Genomic DNA, 16349 nt, shown 5'->3' on the forward strand with positions numbered 1-16349 from the left:
TTAAGGATAATGGAAGGAAAATATGGCTATTGCTTCAATGCTTACAGTATACAAATATACACTTTTAAAGCACAACTTCTCGTCTAGATCCGGTCCAGCGCGACCTAACGTAAATGCGTAGTGACGTAGGGAGGTCACGTGTTACATATATAAAACGCACATTTGCGGACCATTGTAAACAATAAACTGACACAAAGACATTAATTAGTATCAGTTGATATACTGTACAACAACGTAGGAACGGTCTTCTTTCAACACACTTGTAAACACTGGGGCGGAGTTTCGCGTTCGTCTTCTGTGACCTCTTGACGTCATGGCGTATTGCGTGGGGTCGCGCTGGCGCATCACGACTGGATCTAGACGAGGAGTTGTGCTTTGGGGGTGTATATTTGTTGTTTTTCTTGTCAAAAATGACAATCGTTTTGCTAGATAAGACCCTTATGCCTCGTTTGGGATTGTTTATAGTCCTTTGAAACACCGTTGAAAAAAACTGTTGCGTGTTGAGTTGAGTGTTGATTGTTGGTGTCTATTAAAGTCCATTAAAATGAGAAAAATCCTGCAATGTTTTCCTCAAAAAACATAATTTCTTCTCGACTGAACAAAGAAAGACATCAACATTTTGGATGACATGGTGGTGAGTAAATTATCTGGATTTTTCTTTTAAGAAAATGGAATATTCCTTTATTCATGCTTCTCAATGAATTACTTTGAAATGCCGCTACATCCAAAAGTCAGAGGGCAGTCTCGTGCAGAAACTCGAAAAATCATACACACGCAGGTCCAGGAAATGGCTTAAGGATATATTTATATTGCTGTTCTTCAAACCTTTTCAGGTATTTTCCTGATAATAAGGAATATGTATAATGATTGTGTTTGACAAGTGTTGCTTTTTCAAAGGCATGTTTTAAACACCTCAAACTAACAGTGATTTCAGATCGATAAGGACATACTGATCAAAAGCCGTAGTACATGAAATAGCTGTGAATAATATCGGCTGTGCGATTTAGAATAGTTATCGGACACATATTATTAGTGTATATCGGCATTTATCGGAGCACCCCTTCTTAAAGCAGTTATATGTATTTCTTTCAATTAAAATTCTTCTGCCTCCTGAATTGGGTTTGATTTAAGACATTGTCAATTCTGAATATCACACTGAACACTTTTGTCACCCGTTTTATCAGACTAAGAAACATCTTGATATCGTTGCCTAAAATGAAAAAAAAAAAAAAACGTTCCCACCTCGGGAATATCCGCAATGTCTCCCAGTCTCGGTTTTCCTGGAGTCCAGCCTGGGCCTTTAAAAATGACGGACAGCTTGTTTGAAATTCCATCAGCTTCCCAGAACCTCTGCCACAGGTACGGGTAATAAAGAAACTTCAGAGGAAAAAGAGAAATGAGTGCATTAATGACACATGACACGCTCCATACACCCATTACTAACTCAACTCTTTGATGCTGTGTTACTGTTCACTTAAATTGGATGTGAAATATTATCCTATAGATTCATATTATATTTTCAGTAAATTTGCCCTTAAAATAATTATGAAATCACGATTTTCATAACATAAACATTGTTCATTTTGTCATGTGGTCCTTGTGTCTACATGCTTTCTGTCACACGCATTAGATAGCTCCTACTCTGGGTCACTATAGGAAAGCACAGAGAAAAATAATCAAACACAACTTCCATTTGGTTTTGCTGGACTCTTTCACTTCCCTTGAGCCGGTTGTTTAAAGTGCAGTAATAATGTTATGGTTACAGCATGGTTTTTCCACTAGCCCAGTAATGTAAGGAGAGGCCCGGCTCACATTGACCCTGGCAAGATATTTACATCTCTAAAATTAGGCCGGTCCAAAACGCTTGAACACATTACGTGAAGCCCAATTCATCTGCTCGTGTTGATATTTTTAGCAGTCAAAGCTCTTGATAGAATGAAGGGGGCAAATTAATCTTAACCATTTGTTTATGTACAATGAATAATTTGTTTACAGAATGTGTGGAGTGACTTGTAACCCCATGTATGTCACAGTAACTCCATAGTAAAGAGGGGCTATCCCCGGAACAGCCCCAGGAAAATATTATTCCTGAACCGGGACATTTAAAGAAACAGTCCACTCAAAAATACAAAGTCTGTAATTTACTTAAACCTTAGAAGACTTGAAAGAAAGCACACGTGTCTTATTCACTTACTTTATAACAGTGGTTTTGAAGCATAGACTGTGGTCACTATGTACTGTCATATATGGAATAGAGCTGTAATTCTTAAAAAAGTAGTTTTTCCTTTAAGTAATTCCTAAAGCTTCAATTTACTTTTAATACAAATCGGAAATTTTAAGCGTTACCAAAATTAGTGTTGCCAGATACAGCTGATGCTTTCCAGCCAAAATACACCAAAACACAAACAAACCGCTGAAAATGTTTGATCAATATTTAGCTTAGTATTTTAACTGCCACAATAACTAAACCATACTATAGTGACCAACACCAGCAGCAGTCAAATCCGAAAACATAACATTGCTTTGGACAGCATGCATCTACTGTATGCTCTTCTTCGCACATACAAAGTTATAGACGGTTTTAACAACATAAACAAGTGGCTGTCGCTGTCCGCACGTAACTTCCGGTAAACTCCGCTAATAATAAATAACAACAAAGTACTTTAAATGTAGTTTATTTATATAACAAGCAAAAAAACAACACACAGATTACCTAGGAAACCAAAACATTTGTTATTTTCGACTAGGAATTTGTTCAAGAGATCAGTTTAGCAACTAGTCAGACCATTAAAAAAACGAAACCGGAAGAAAAGTTCGGATCCAGACGTGTATCACGTGCGTCCGATGAAACCGTCTATATTATCCACACTATGCACTTTTACAGTGTTGCTTGAATTTTTGAAGATTATTATATAAATATACAATGTGTAAAATAAAAATATTTTCATATAATATTTATATTATATACTACGGATCACTTGCCCATTAATCTCTGTGCTTTTATTTTATTTTGCCTAACTTCTGCATATTTTTTATTCTGCATGCTTGATTGGATAAAAGCGCACTTACCATCGCCATAAACACTAGTCGACTCTACAGTGGGCATGTGTGTTTAATTACCGCATAATGATTGATTATATGGAGTACATGCACACTTGGGCTTTGTTAACCAGTTAGCTTATAAAATATAAATATATATGTTTAAAGTAGGGCTGTCAAAAGATTAATCGCGATAAATCACATACAAAATAAAATATGTTATTTAGGTATATTTTTATTTATAAAATAATTACACACAGTGCACACATAAAGTATGCAAAAAACTTTTATTTTGTATGTGATTAATCGCAATTAATCTTTTGACAGCCCTATTTTAAAGGTAAAACCACCAAACTGATCCCAAACCATCTGAAATTTTGCCCACCCACCCAAACCAAATTCTACCCCATATCAAACTCAAAACCGCCCAAATGGGTGAAATTTGCCATCAAATCTGGCAACACTGATACTGACCATAATTACAGTAGTAGTATCCGTATAGTAGTATCAGTAGTATTTTATTATTTTAAAGGTGCAGTGTGTAAATTTTAGAGGCATCTATTGGTGAGGTTGCAAATCGCAACCAATGGCTTAATCCACTGCTCACCCCTCGCTTTTGAAATACATAGAGAAGCTATTGTAGCCACCACCATACAAACATGCCATCGTTGGAGACAATTTAGTAAACAAAAGTGTCAGTTAAAGGCTTCTGTAGAAAAATGGCAGTACAAAATGGCGACTTCCATGTGAGGGGACCCTTGGTGTATGTAGATAAAAAGGTCAGTGCAGTTCTAAGGTAATAAACACATAACGGTTTATTATAAAAGGTCTTTTTACACCCCTGATAATATAGTTTTGTATATTATTTTGCATTTCTGTCAAGAGATCCTTCTAAAAATTACACACTGCACCTTTAATGAATCTCATAAGTATAATCCAGAATTGTTCCACCTGTATCTGCATATGGTGTACCAACCTCAACAGACCAGATGTCAAACGTGTTGATTGGGTGTGTGAGACCATAGATAACTTTATCACTTTCTGGAGTAAATGTACCTATGATAGAAAAGGAGCAGAGATTATACACATCATTATTTAAATATATTTAATGTTAGCCTATTTCGTAAAAACAGACAAAAATGTCATCAACCGCATAGTGTACACAACACACAGAACTTACCAAACATCCTGTCCCATATGATCAATATTCCCGCATAATTCTTATCAATACAGTATCGGTTTCGTCCTGCAGATGGATTTTCACATGTTAGTGTTAATGATCAATTACATAATGTAATCAATATCATAATGTAAATCAATGCAGAGAGGATTTAATGAAATAAATTTAAAGTGACATTCCACTTTTTTTAAATATACTCATTTTCCAGCTCCCCTAGAGTTAAACATTTACTTTTTACCATTTTGGAATCCATCCAGCCGATCTCCGGGTCTGGCGCTACCACTTTTAGCATAGCTTAGCATAATCCATCTGATTAGACCATTAGCATTGCACTCAAAAATGACCAAAGAGTTTTGATATTTTTCCTATTTAAAACGTGACTCTTCTGCAGTTACATTGTGTACTTAGACCAACAAAAAACTGACAAAAGTTGGAATTTTCTAGGCAGATATGGCTAGGAACTTTACTCTCATTCTGGCCTAATAATCAAGGAATTTGCTGATGTAACATGGCTGCAGCAGGCGCAGTGATATTACGCACTGCCCAAAAATAGTCCCCTGCCATTGAAAGTTACTATAAGGGGACTATTTTCGGCTGCAAATTCCTTGATTATTACGTCAGAATGAGAGTACATTCCTAGCCACATCGGCCTAGAAAATCACAACTTTAAATTTTTCGTTGTTCTTAGTACACGATGTAACTACCGAAGAGTCAAGTTTTAAATATGAAAAATATCAAAACTCTTGGTCTAATGGTCTAATCAGATTCAATGGATTATGCTAAGCTATGCTAAAAGTGGTAGCGCCAGACCCGGAGATCAGCTGAATGGATTCCAAAACAGTAAAAATCAAATGTGTAACTCTAGGGCAGTGCTTCTCAATAATTTTCTGTCAACCCCCCCCCCCCCCCTAGGAAGAAGTAAACATTTCGCGCCCCCCCAAATCTCCGCTGCGACTGTAAATAGTTTAATTTGTCTATAAAATTACACATCTGCAAAACATTGTATCCTTATTAACATTAAAGAAAACACAAAAAAAGAAATATCAATCAACTTACAACAAAGAACACCTATTAACATTGTTTTTTTAGTCTGTAACAGAAAAGACTAAAAATGCATCAATTTGCTTGAAATAAAATAAATCAATCCTTTTTTACAGTATATTTTTTGACCATTTAATACTGAAAAATTAAATTAAATATTATCAATAAATAATAATAAAAAACTCAAGCGGCATTATTACGTAGTGTTTGGGGTGTAATGTCTTTAAGTGACGGTGCAAAAAAATCACTATCTGAAAAAGTATTTTCCCTGGGTCTCACGCGCCCCCCCTGGTGTCGCTTCGAGCCCCCCCTGGGGGTCCCACCCCACTATTTGAGAAGCACTGCCCTGGGGGAACTGGAAAATTAGTATTTTTTTTTTTTTTAAAGTGAAATGTCACTTTAAAGCTGAAGTTTGTGACTTTTGCCTCTCTATCGCCATCTCTGTTCAAAACATAAAATAGCAGGAGATAAAGTATGTACTTATATTAACAAAAACTTTGCAAAAACTAATCAAACAGCTCAGATTACAAATAATTATTGTTTATAGTATGTACTTGATCTTGCTCAATAACTTTGTTTATTTTCACCCAAAAAGTTGCGACTGCAGCTTTAAACTAACTTGCATAGTCACACACTTCAGTTTTAGTGCAAGGATTGGTTGAATTCTGCTGCATGATCTGCATGTCTTTGATTGAACGTATGCACTTTAAACAGCCTTTTACCCCTTTGCATGCATTTACGCTAATTGTCAGCAACTCTTATCTGCTGTATGCCATAATAGCAATGCAATAAATATGCATACATTGCCTTTCTGTAACTAAAGAGTGTAGTAACAGTATCAGTAACAGTGTCGGGTCAAAAGAAAGTTTCAATGCTTGTACAACATCATCTCCGTGACAAAGTACATGTCTGATATGGCTCACAATCATAAACTACAAAAAAACACCAGTGCATTGTGGGAAAAACTAACTGTGCTGTCAAAGGGTAATACTGCTTACCATGGTGAACTCTGTGGTGGCTGGGAGTATTTAAAATCCACTCCAGAGGCCCGAGATCTTTGACCAGCTAATAATGTAAACATGCAGTTGAACAGGGTCAGAGATAATCATCTTACAAGGACAGTTAATATCATATCATCACATTAACCCTGCTGATAACCATTTCCTTCCATTTAAAAGAAAGTCAATGGAAAATGATCCATTCTTACGCATGTAAAACACATGCAAAACACAACAGAAGACAAATGGACACGGGTTAGCCCATTGTCCGCCCGTCACATTTTTCATACAGACAGGCAGACCAAATCGTAATATTAGTCTTGCATCCAGTACATGATTAATTTTCCCCATTGAGTACCTTGTCTTTATCTTGGCCTATTGTGTCTTAGAAATGTTCTCTTTAGGGATGATGGAACCTTGAACGGTTCACATGTTTGCAAATGTATTCGGAGACATCATTAATACGTGGTGTTTTCTTATGTGATGAGCTTGGTTGAAACTCCGCTAACTACGGAAAAAGCAAGAGGCCAAATTTCCAAATAGAAGAAAGAACAATATTTATAGATTGGAGCAATGCAAACATGGAGCGGGAGTCACACAGAAAAAACTATGAAGAAGCCAGCAAGTCTGATAATCCCACACCCATAACTACTGTACGTTTGCTCCTCATCACGCAGGCTTTTTGGTCAATTAAATGCACAGGAGCTTTCCAAGCACTATTTTCTTAGGATAAACATCTTTTTTAGTTTTAGATGTGAGGTATATATCGCACAGGTGCTGGGACTAACCATCAGGATTCTTACTTGAGCGTTTGATTCTTGACATCTGCAAAATGGGAACGGCGAAAGTGACCACCACATTTGAACGGGCCATTATTTTCATGTAATGAGAGGTTTGGCAACAGCTGAATTTTATCTTGAATGAAAGGAGCTCCCTTACAACTCGACTTGTGTTCTGATGTTGGATCAGGACTGGGAATTTGACGCCAATAAATTACGTGACATCAAAAAAAGTCCATAAAAGAGCATAAATTATACCCTTCAGAAAATTGGAGACGTGTAGACGGTTTTCACTAATAGAGCCCTACAAGATGGAAATGATTCAAAGCCATTTCCCCATATGTAGAGTTGATAATATAGCCCACTTACATAGTAAAAGTAAAGTTGCTTCTGTTTAAAATATTTCATAAAGACTCATTACTTGAGATATTAAAGTCCCTATAAAGTCAGATATTAAATGTGAGTTTGTCACACCACAGAAAAATGTGTTATTAACCACCTAATTAAATTTGAAGTATGGAAAAAACGGCAAGAAAATACAGTAAAATAAGTTATCAAAATCTTGGAATAAGAGGCGGCATTTTTGACCCTTAAGCATTGGGGCGTGCCCGCTGTTAGCGCTGAAACCGTGCCCACTTGTGAAAAAGCTGCTGTCTCTCTCAACTTTCAAATACAGCTAAAACCTGAATGGATGCTCGCAAATTGTGTTAAAGGATTAGTCCTTTTTCTTAAAAAAAATCCTAATAATTTACTCACCACCATGTCATTCCAAAATGTTGATGTCTTTCTTTCTTCAGTAGAGAAGTTATGTTTTTTGAGTAAAACATTCCAGGATTTTTCTCATTTTAATGGACTTTAATGGACCCCAACACTTAACAGTTTTAATGCAGTTTAAAATTGCAGTTTACAAGGACTCTAAACGAGAGTCTTATCTAGCGAAACGATTGTCATTTTTGGCAAGAAAAATAAAAAAGATGCACTTTTAAACCAAAACTTCTCGTCTTCTTCCGGTCGTGTGACGCGCCAGCGTGACCTCACGTAATACGTCATCACGTCAAGAGGTCACGGATGACGTATGCGAAACTACGCCCCAGTGTTTACAAGTGTGGAGAAAGAGGACTGTTCAGTTTATTCTTTAAAATGGTCCGCAAATGTGCGTTTCATATATGTAACACGTGACATTTCCACAGCATTACGCAATTACGTGAGGTCACGCTGGCGCATCACACGACCCGAGGAAGACGAGAAGTTGTGGTTAAAAAGTGCATATTTTTATTTTTCTTGTCAAAAATGACAATCGTTTTGCTAGATAAGACCCTTATGTCTCGTTTGGTATCGTTTAGATGCCTTTGAAACTGCTATTTTAAACTGCATTAAAACTGTTAAGTGTTGGGGTCCATTAAAGTCCATTTAATTGAGAAAAATCCTGGAATGTTTCCCTCAAAAAACATAATTTCTTCTCGACTGAACAAAGACACACATCAACATTTTGGATGACATGTTGGTGAGTAAATTGTCTGGATTTTTTTAAAGAAAATAGACTAATCCTTTAAGGGCAGAGGCCATGCGCATATAGCACCAGTGTGCTCATGGCAACCCAAATTCGGTTCCAGTCTTTTGCCGATCCTACTCCCCCATCTCTATCCAACACTTTCCTGTCTACTCTTTACTGTGCTGTCTACATAAAGGCCAAAAGCTTAAAAACATAACTTACAAACCTATAGGAAAGATAAATATCTCAATCTACTGTAGACAAGTAGAGATTTTCTACTGAAAAATAAATAAATAAATAAATAAATATAAATATATCTAAATATATTTCTCATCAAATTCTAAAACATTTATTTATATGTGTCTATTTATCTTCCTATGCCACTTTTAAAGAAACAAGCACGAGAAATACATTACGTCTCCTGAGCAATGAAAGAGCAAACTCCAAGCAATAAAAAATCCTTTGGAAAAGCTCAGTTTTAAATATGTCTAATTAAAGTTTTAAGATCCTATGTGACAGACCGAAACAAACTCTTTACTCTTCAAGATCAACAGTCAAGATCAAGAACGTTTTCAATTTATTTCGTAACGTGCCTCTTAAAGGTCGGGACATTAGAAACCACATTTTAGGGAAAACAAAAGCACTCCACTGAAATATAAAATAGATCTGATGTCATACCTCGGTATGGATCCAGAACTGATAGAGAAGGTTAAATTGTATGTGCACAGCAAATATAGATGGAGGGACCACCAGCGCCAATGGAAGGTAAAACACCTAAAAAAATAAAAAGATCATATAATCAACCTTACACAACTAAAACTAAATGATATCCATTACATACAGTAATCTATAATGTACAGTTTTCTGCCAAACTGGCTGGATGTTAACAGTACAGTGATTATATGCATTATGATGTGGCATATCATGCAGTATGAAGATGTTTCTTTGGCCACACAATATTTCATTTCCTGTTTAACATTTCAAGGGATGTGTTGGGTGATCTCAATATTGGAGCTCTTACCCATGAAGCGAACTGCTGGGTGACAGACTGGCGTAGTGCTGTAGACAGATTGTAGTATTCAGAGCTATGGTGCACCTGATGAGCGGCCCACAAGAAGTTTAACTCTGAAACACAAAGCAAAAAAGACACAGTTGGAAGTTTTAATGTTTACATTTTGCAAAAAACTGTATTACTGTGCGTTCAAAAGCATGAATGATTCGCTTGTAGTTGGATGCTTGAACATTTTGAGTTTACACGCTTTTTTTGTTTACTTTTGATTTTTGAAAAGTTACTGCCCCAGTGACAACTTTTATACATTCTTGTACCTTTTTTCAGAGAGTGTGCGCTATAGTGCCTTAAAGAGCACCTATTTTATTGCTAAAAAACATTATTTTGTGTATTTGGTATAATACAATGTGTTTGCGTTGTTTATGGTTAAAAAACACATTATTTTCCACATACTGTACATTTTTTAAGCTCCAGATTTCACTCTCTTCCTGAAACGCACTGATTTAAAAAGCTCTGTGTCCCTGATTGGCCAGCTAAACTGTACGTTGTGATTGGCTTGAATACCTCTGACGTCAGCCGGAAATGTGACGCTCCTTACCATGTTTGAAAGGTTCGCTCACAATGCAATGCTAACAGGAGTTAACTTACAGGCTGAGTCCAAAGCAGGAAGAGTTATGATAATGTCGGTCTTGTCTACATCACCAATCCCAGGAAACACACGGATTGTTGTAGTCCAAGAAAAGAGATTTACGTTTGAAATGATATAGCGCCATCGTTTACTTTGGGCTTTGTACCCTTTGCATATCGTTATCATGTACTAATACTCACTTACACACCAAAGGAAATGTAAAATCGTGAATCGGACCATTGGTGCTCTTTAAAGCCTAAGCCACTTGCAACCTCATTTGCAAATGTAACCCTTGTTGTTGCCTAAAATACAAATCTCTTTATAATTTTACTCCTTGTTTAAGTGTGAGGTCCATCAAATCTGAGAGCTGGTGAGGTTCCAGGTAAAATGCTGTGATCCAGCTGAACAAACACGTCATGCTGAGACCGTAAGAACAGAACCTCTCTCTCTCGGCCAATGGCTCTCTGCTGAGATCTTAGAATCACCAGCCTGGAGTTCTCCATTGAGAAAACACCATCAACCAAACCACTTAATCAGGATAACAGGCCCAAGAAGAGACGTTCATGTTTGCCATTGGTTAGAAAACAGATCCCAAACTCACGCTATTGGTTGAGCCAACGTTGTTGTGTCAGACGCTTAAACAGAGCAATGATTTGATACTGACATAATGTTTACAGTTTCTACAAATGGCTTATTTATATAGTATTCTAACATCATAAAATTATACACACCAATTCAAAACCTTAAACTTCAAGCATGCTTTTGCAAGAGCTATTATTACTACAAAACTGCAAACCGTTTTCTACATCATCTTCGAGAGATAAATTCAGAGGTTTTGTTACCAAACACACCCGCAGTGATCCTAGTCATTGTCTGAGAGTGTGCAAGCCAACAGTTTCACCTCCCAGGGCAGAGCGGTGTAAGATTGATGTTAGGTGTCACCAGTAGGAAGTATGTACAGCCAGGCCTCATTGCAATCCGTGTCCTCGTGCGCCGGGCTCGGCTGGATGCCGCATAGTTTGGCAGGCAGTATTCAGATGGGAAGAACTTTAATGATGAGAACCAATGCCACAGAAAAGACTTTCCCATCATGCCTGAAGACCATGGTCTGCTCAGACCTGGAGGCTCTTTCTCAAGAATACAGAGATAAGCAGCATTTGGTTTTAGGAAAAGCAAGTACTATAATTGGAAAGAGAAAAACTTAGGTCTCAGACTGAGGCCTTAGTAAGAGATCATAGGAAGATATACAGAAGTGGTTGTTTTGTGATAACAATTATCTTTATCTTTTCATAGGCACAGATTTTCTATAACGCACCATATTCAATAACTGGAATTCTGCATACTGATTGGTCAATCACTTAAAGGGACACCATGAAACTTTTTGGCCACTAAGGGGTGCTAGACATGTATTTTTCACTTCTAGCGCCCCTAGAGCTCAAAAGCGCCGCAGCACTGTCGCAAAGGAAAGGAACTGGCCAACCTTAAAACTAAACTAAAAACTAAACATTTAAAACGCTAAATGATCAACATTTTGAGACAACAGGGAGAAACGCAGTCATGTTACAACTTTCTGATGAGGAACTCGTCGTGGCAGAAGCCATGTCTCAATCTGAAGGTTGCAGCCTCCAGATGTCGTATTTCTAAGCTGTATACGTCATCAAGACTGTCTTATTTCACAATATTAACAATTACAAAGTTGACTATTATACTTGGTTAATCGTAAATTGTTGCAGTATGCTTATGACTTGCGAATGTAATGCTCACACTGTTAGACATTTTCAAGGATTTTTACAGTAACCTACTGGCAACACTGTTGCCAGTAGGCTACTGTAAATAAGATTTACAGTTCTAAACTGTATTTCCATTTTACAGTATTTAAATGCTACTGTAAATATGTAATACAGTGTGCTACCGTAAAAAACCCAGATTTACAGTATACTACTGTATACTATACTGCTATTCTTTTTTTATACATTCATTTTTATTATATTTAAATTAGCTATAATTTTTAGATAAAATAAATTTTTTACATTTTAACCTACAGATACTGCTAACATTTAATTCAAAGAGACAATTTTAAATATTGAAGCCTTTATTTAAAACAATAAAAATACTTTAAGAAGTTGTGTGAAATTACATTTAAAACATACACATTTCAAATCATTTGCAGTAATACATTTAAAATAACACAAATTATAAACATACATACGTATAACACTGATTACAGGTTTAGTTAATCCAAAAATTATAATTTTATAATTTAAACAATGATTTTCTTTGGTTTTCCAGTTACAATGGGAGTAGTCTGTGACCGCATTATAAAATGGCTCCACATTATACGTGCTATATATTTCAAGTGTCCCAAAGACATACAAAAAGGGGTGATGAAAATATAATCCATATAATCAATTTTGACCCGTCATTTCTCTAAATAAGTAATGCAAGTAAACAGCTATACCTGATGGATAGGATGCTCACAGTCAAGTTTACTGTCAGGTCTGCAACAACCAGGATATACCAACAAAATATACACATCAGGAAGAATGTGTAGATGCAGTATTTGGAGTCTTTGGCATATGACTTCACACGCAATCATGTCTGCCTTTAGACGACTTTAAATTATGTCAAGTTACATGGAGTTATGCTATAATGATTTGGTGTTATACATTTTGCATCCTACTTTTGAAGCTAGAGAGGTGATCATGATCCACTACCACTGTAACCAGAAAACCCATAACACCACAAAATCAGCATCATAATAGCAAAATTAAAATTTTTGTGACCCTTTTATTTAGTCTAGTTAAGTTCTCTTAAAATAGAACTGTTTTAAAATGAAACAATGACTGTCTGTCTTTACATTTATCTTCACATTTACAGAAAAATTCAAATAACATACAGTGCAATGCAAAGTATACATTTTTTTTCAGCATGTGCATTCCCTTGTTTGAACCCATGGCGTTTTATGATGCTAACACAATGCTCAACCACAGAGAAAAGTTCTAAGAACGTTCCTTGAAAGTTCCCAATAACGTTATGAATGTTTTTGCTTGTAATGATAAAAACACTACATTACATTCTATTATTTACAAACTGTTGTAAAACATTATTTCTTAATGATATGTTAAAATATTGCATATAAACATTCATAAAATATACAAAACATGTGTTTTATAACATTGTGAGTACATTTAAACATGACATTGTCTGAAAATAAAATGTAACATTCCTCTAACATTCGCACAATCAAGAAACATTCCTAAACAATTTAAAAACTGGACACTTTTATGTTGGCTTAACATTATTGGGACCTTTGGGAACGTTGTTAGAACTTAGAATTAGAAATTAGAACTAGAGGAGATATACTCTTTAGCCTTACTTACAGTAAATACAGTAAATGTACTTACCAACTTACAGTTCTGAATGCACATCAAAATGAATTGTCAAAAGAAACAATACAGTAGCTTCAAAAAAATACCAAACTTCTGGTATAAGATAATCAGACTTGTTATAAAATAATCCTGTGAGTCCTGTAAGCAAAAGAAAGATGGTCATAATTATTTTGAACCACAGTTTTTTACAGTACTGTTTGTTACAGCTGTTAGTTAATTAGGGAGACCTAACTAACCCATATATGCAGCACATACTGTATCTTATTGAGAAGTATCTCAACTAATACAAGTTGTTTCACTCAAACTCTGTGAGGTGGTGAAGAAAGGATGGATATTCTGTTGTCCTCTTCATCCTCACTTGTCTCTCATTCCAGTTCTTGCAGTGTATTTTGTTACATCCTCCTTAATTTATCCTCCCAAAGAAATTAGACAGCAGAATAAATGCAGGGAAAAAAGGACATATTTAACACATTTAATACATGATGCTAAACACTCATATTTTTCAGTAAATACTGTTTTGAAATGATAACCAGAGTAGATGTACTGTACTCGAATCACTGCACCATGGCCACAGGTCTGTGTGTTATGACAGTGGGACATAGTTTTCTAATCGAGGCTGAATATTTACTGTACAGCTACATTGGCCTCAAAAGCAATTTAATACAACACAAAACCCCATTTTTAAACTTGTTTTTATGCTAATTAGGTTTCAGCCTTTATGTTTAAACATATTCACATTTAAAATATAATGTTTTTCCGATTGGCCACAACATACACACAACATACGCTCATACGTTGAAGTCGTTTGTAAAACTGTTAAACAAACTCTTATTATGTTCACATGGGACTTTCTAAAATGCTTAACGTAGTTTAACGAATTTGAAAGATAAAATTTAGTTATACACTTTATTAATAACGTATAATTTATGTAACAGGTAAAGCCAAGCGGATGAGAATATAAACACAACGTAACTTACACATTAAGAGTTTTCCTCCCAGCAAAATTTAATTTAGGGTACTTTGTTAAATATGCTTTTTATTAATAAATTATTCTCTCAGGTAACGTTATATACTAAATCTGATCTTTTCATATCATTGACGTATACATTAGGCTACGTTAAGCATTTCTTCATAATAGTTTTATAAAAGGAAAACACTAGCGTGTAATTTAACGCACCGCGCGTGCTTGTAGGCTTGCATACACATAGGATGATTTATTAATTAGGTTTATACTGACTTTGGTAAACTAATATTACCGTTATACGTTAAGCAACGCGTCCGGTTAACGGTTTTAAAATGTCCCGTTCGGGTAAACAACAACCGCGGGTCTGATAATGCAGCTTTCTCCTTTTACATTGTGTGGTTAATTGTTCATGTCTTTCCTGCCAGAGCTCTCTTCAACCCATAAGAAAGAACAATCACAGATGAGATCTATTTAATATCTCTCAATTATTTCTTTCACGTGAGAATTAACGTCATGAAATTACCATAAGTTATTCTCTTTCATTAATATTTACGCAATTACAATAAAATGAACACATCTTAAGGTTCATCTGTCAGATGTGCTTCACAAAGTGCTTATCTTTAAACTCTGGTTTAGACACAAAGTACAAGAACAGAAGTGACTCGCATACAAATACAGTAGGTTACATCTCTAACTATAGATATGAACTGGGTGAGAGGGCTGAAGTGTGAAGTGTTAAAGGTCACACAGTGTTTTTGCTCATTTTAATCTTGAGCAGTGCCGGCCGGGGACTTCTCTTCCGAGGCGCCAATTCAAAAAAAAAGTATTTGAGTGTCGTGTTGCTCGTCATTACAAAATATGTGTTTGTTGAGTCATGTGAACCATGTGCATCATGCGTCATGTCAAAATGCCTGCTGCACACGCATCCAAAAGGATTTATGATAAAAGAGACACTCACATTTAGCCTGGGTGCCAGCCGATCTTAGCCCCACCCACAACATTTTGAGAACGGGAAGATCCGTTGAGGAGCTACTATGCTAGACCCAAAGCTGGTCGAACCAATCAAATTGTCAGGGTGGGCTTTATACGATGATGGACAGATGATCAACAGTAACGTAATGAACCACGTCACCAAAGAGCGCGTGTGTTGAATCTATTTACAACGAAATGGCTGCAGCTGTAGAATTCAGATGTGTGGATTCTGACATTGAGTCTGTTCTAAAAGATATCGACAGAGCATTGATTTTAAAAGAGGAACAGAGAAACGCAATCAAGGCATTTGTTGATGTTTTTGCCGTCCTTCCTACGAGATTCGGCAAAAGTTGGTCGCAACTGAAATTGGTATCATGGCGATGCAACTCGCCGTGCATGACGAGATGGATATAATTAGCGGTCGTTGCCAGCTTCTTTTCGGAAGCCCGGAATCGTGGCTGCTGAATAAGTGGATGGACATGCTAGGCTCCAATATTTTCAACCCAACGTAATGGGTATTGTCGTGGATGAAGTTCACCTAACATACAAATGGTAAGAGATAGTCTTACTGTATGACTTAGTAAATACTTAATGTTGTGATATAAACAAAATGTTGTAAACATAGTAGGTGTTGATGTACGTTCTCTAAGACTCAGTATAATCACAATGATGTTAGTGTCATTGTAGCAAAATAACTAGCAGTTCGGTCAGGCTGCAAAAGACGTAATTTCAACATACGTCACACACTCCTATGCTCTGATTGGTTGTAGGTCTATCCAATTGAGTGCAGAGGCATTTTTCGGTTGAGACACGCCTCATAATTATAGCTCAATGGAGCGGTATCAGATGCAAATTCTG

The 16349-nt window shown here is 36.2% G+C and overlaps 1 protein-coding gene across 1 annotated transcript in view; it reads right to left on the bottom strand.

Annotated features, from left to right (window-relative positions):
* agmo (alkylglycerol monooxygenase) overlaps positions 1 to 16349 on the bottom strand; it is a 68168-nt gene that overhangs the window by 20910 nt on the left and 30909 nt on the right. The window contains exons 4-9 of the mRNA XM_055197006.2: positions 9551 to 9654; positions 9208 to 9303; positions 6259 to 6325; positions 4220 to 4285; positions 4016 to 4095; positions 1243 to 1377 (exon numbers count right to left, since the gene is read on the bottom strand). Coding sequence (XP_055052981.2) covers positions 1243 to 1377; positions 4016 to 4095; positions 4220 to 4285; positions 6259 to 6325; positions 9208 to 9303; positions 9551 to 9654 — 548 coding nt within the window. The remainder of the gene's footprint in view (positions 1 to 1242; positions 1378 to 4015; positions 4096 to 4219; positions 4286 to 6258; positions 6326 to 9207; positions 9304 to 9550; positions 9655 to 16349) is intronic.

This window comes from Misgurnus anguillicaudatus, chromosome 24 (genome assembly GCF_027580225.2).
Source record: "Misgurnus anguillicaudatus chromosome 24, ASM2758022v2, whole genome shotgun sequence".
Lineage (NCBI taxonomy): Eukaryota > Metazoa > Chordata > Actinopteri > Cypriniformes > Cobitidae > Misgurnus > Misgurnus anguillicaudatus.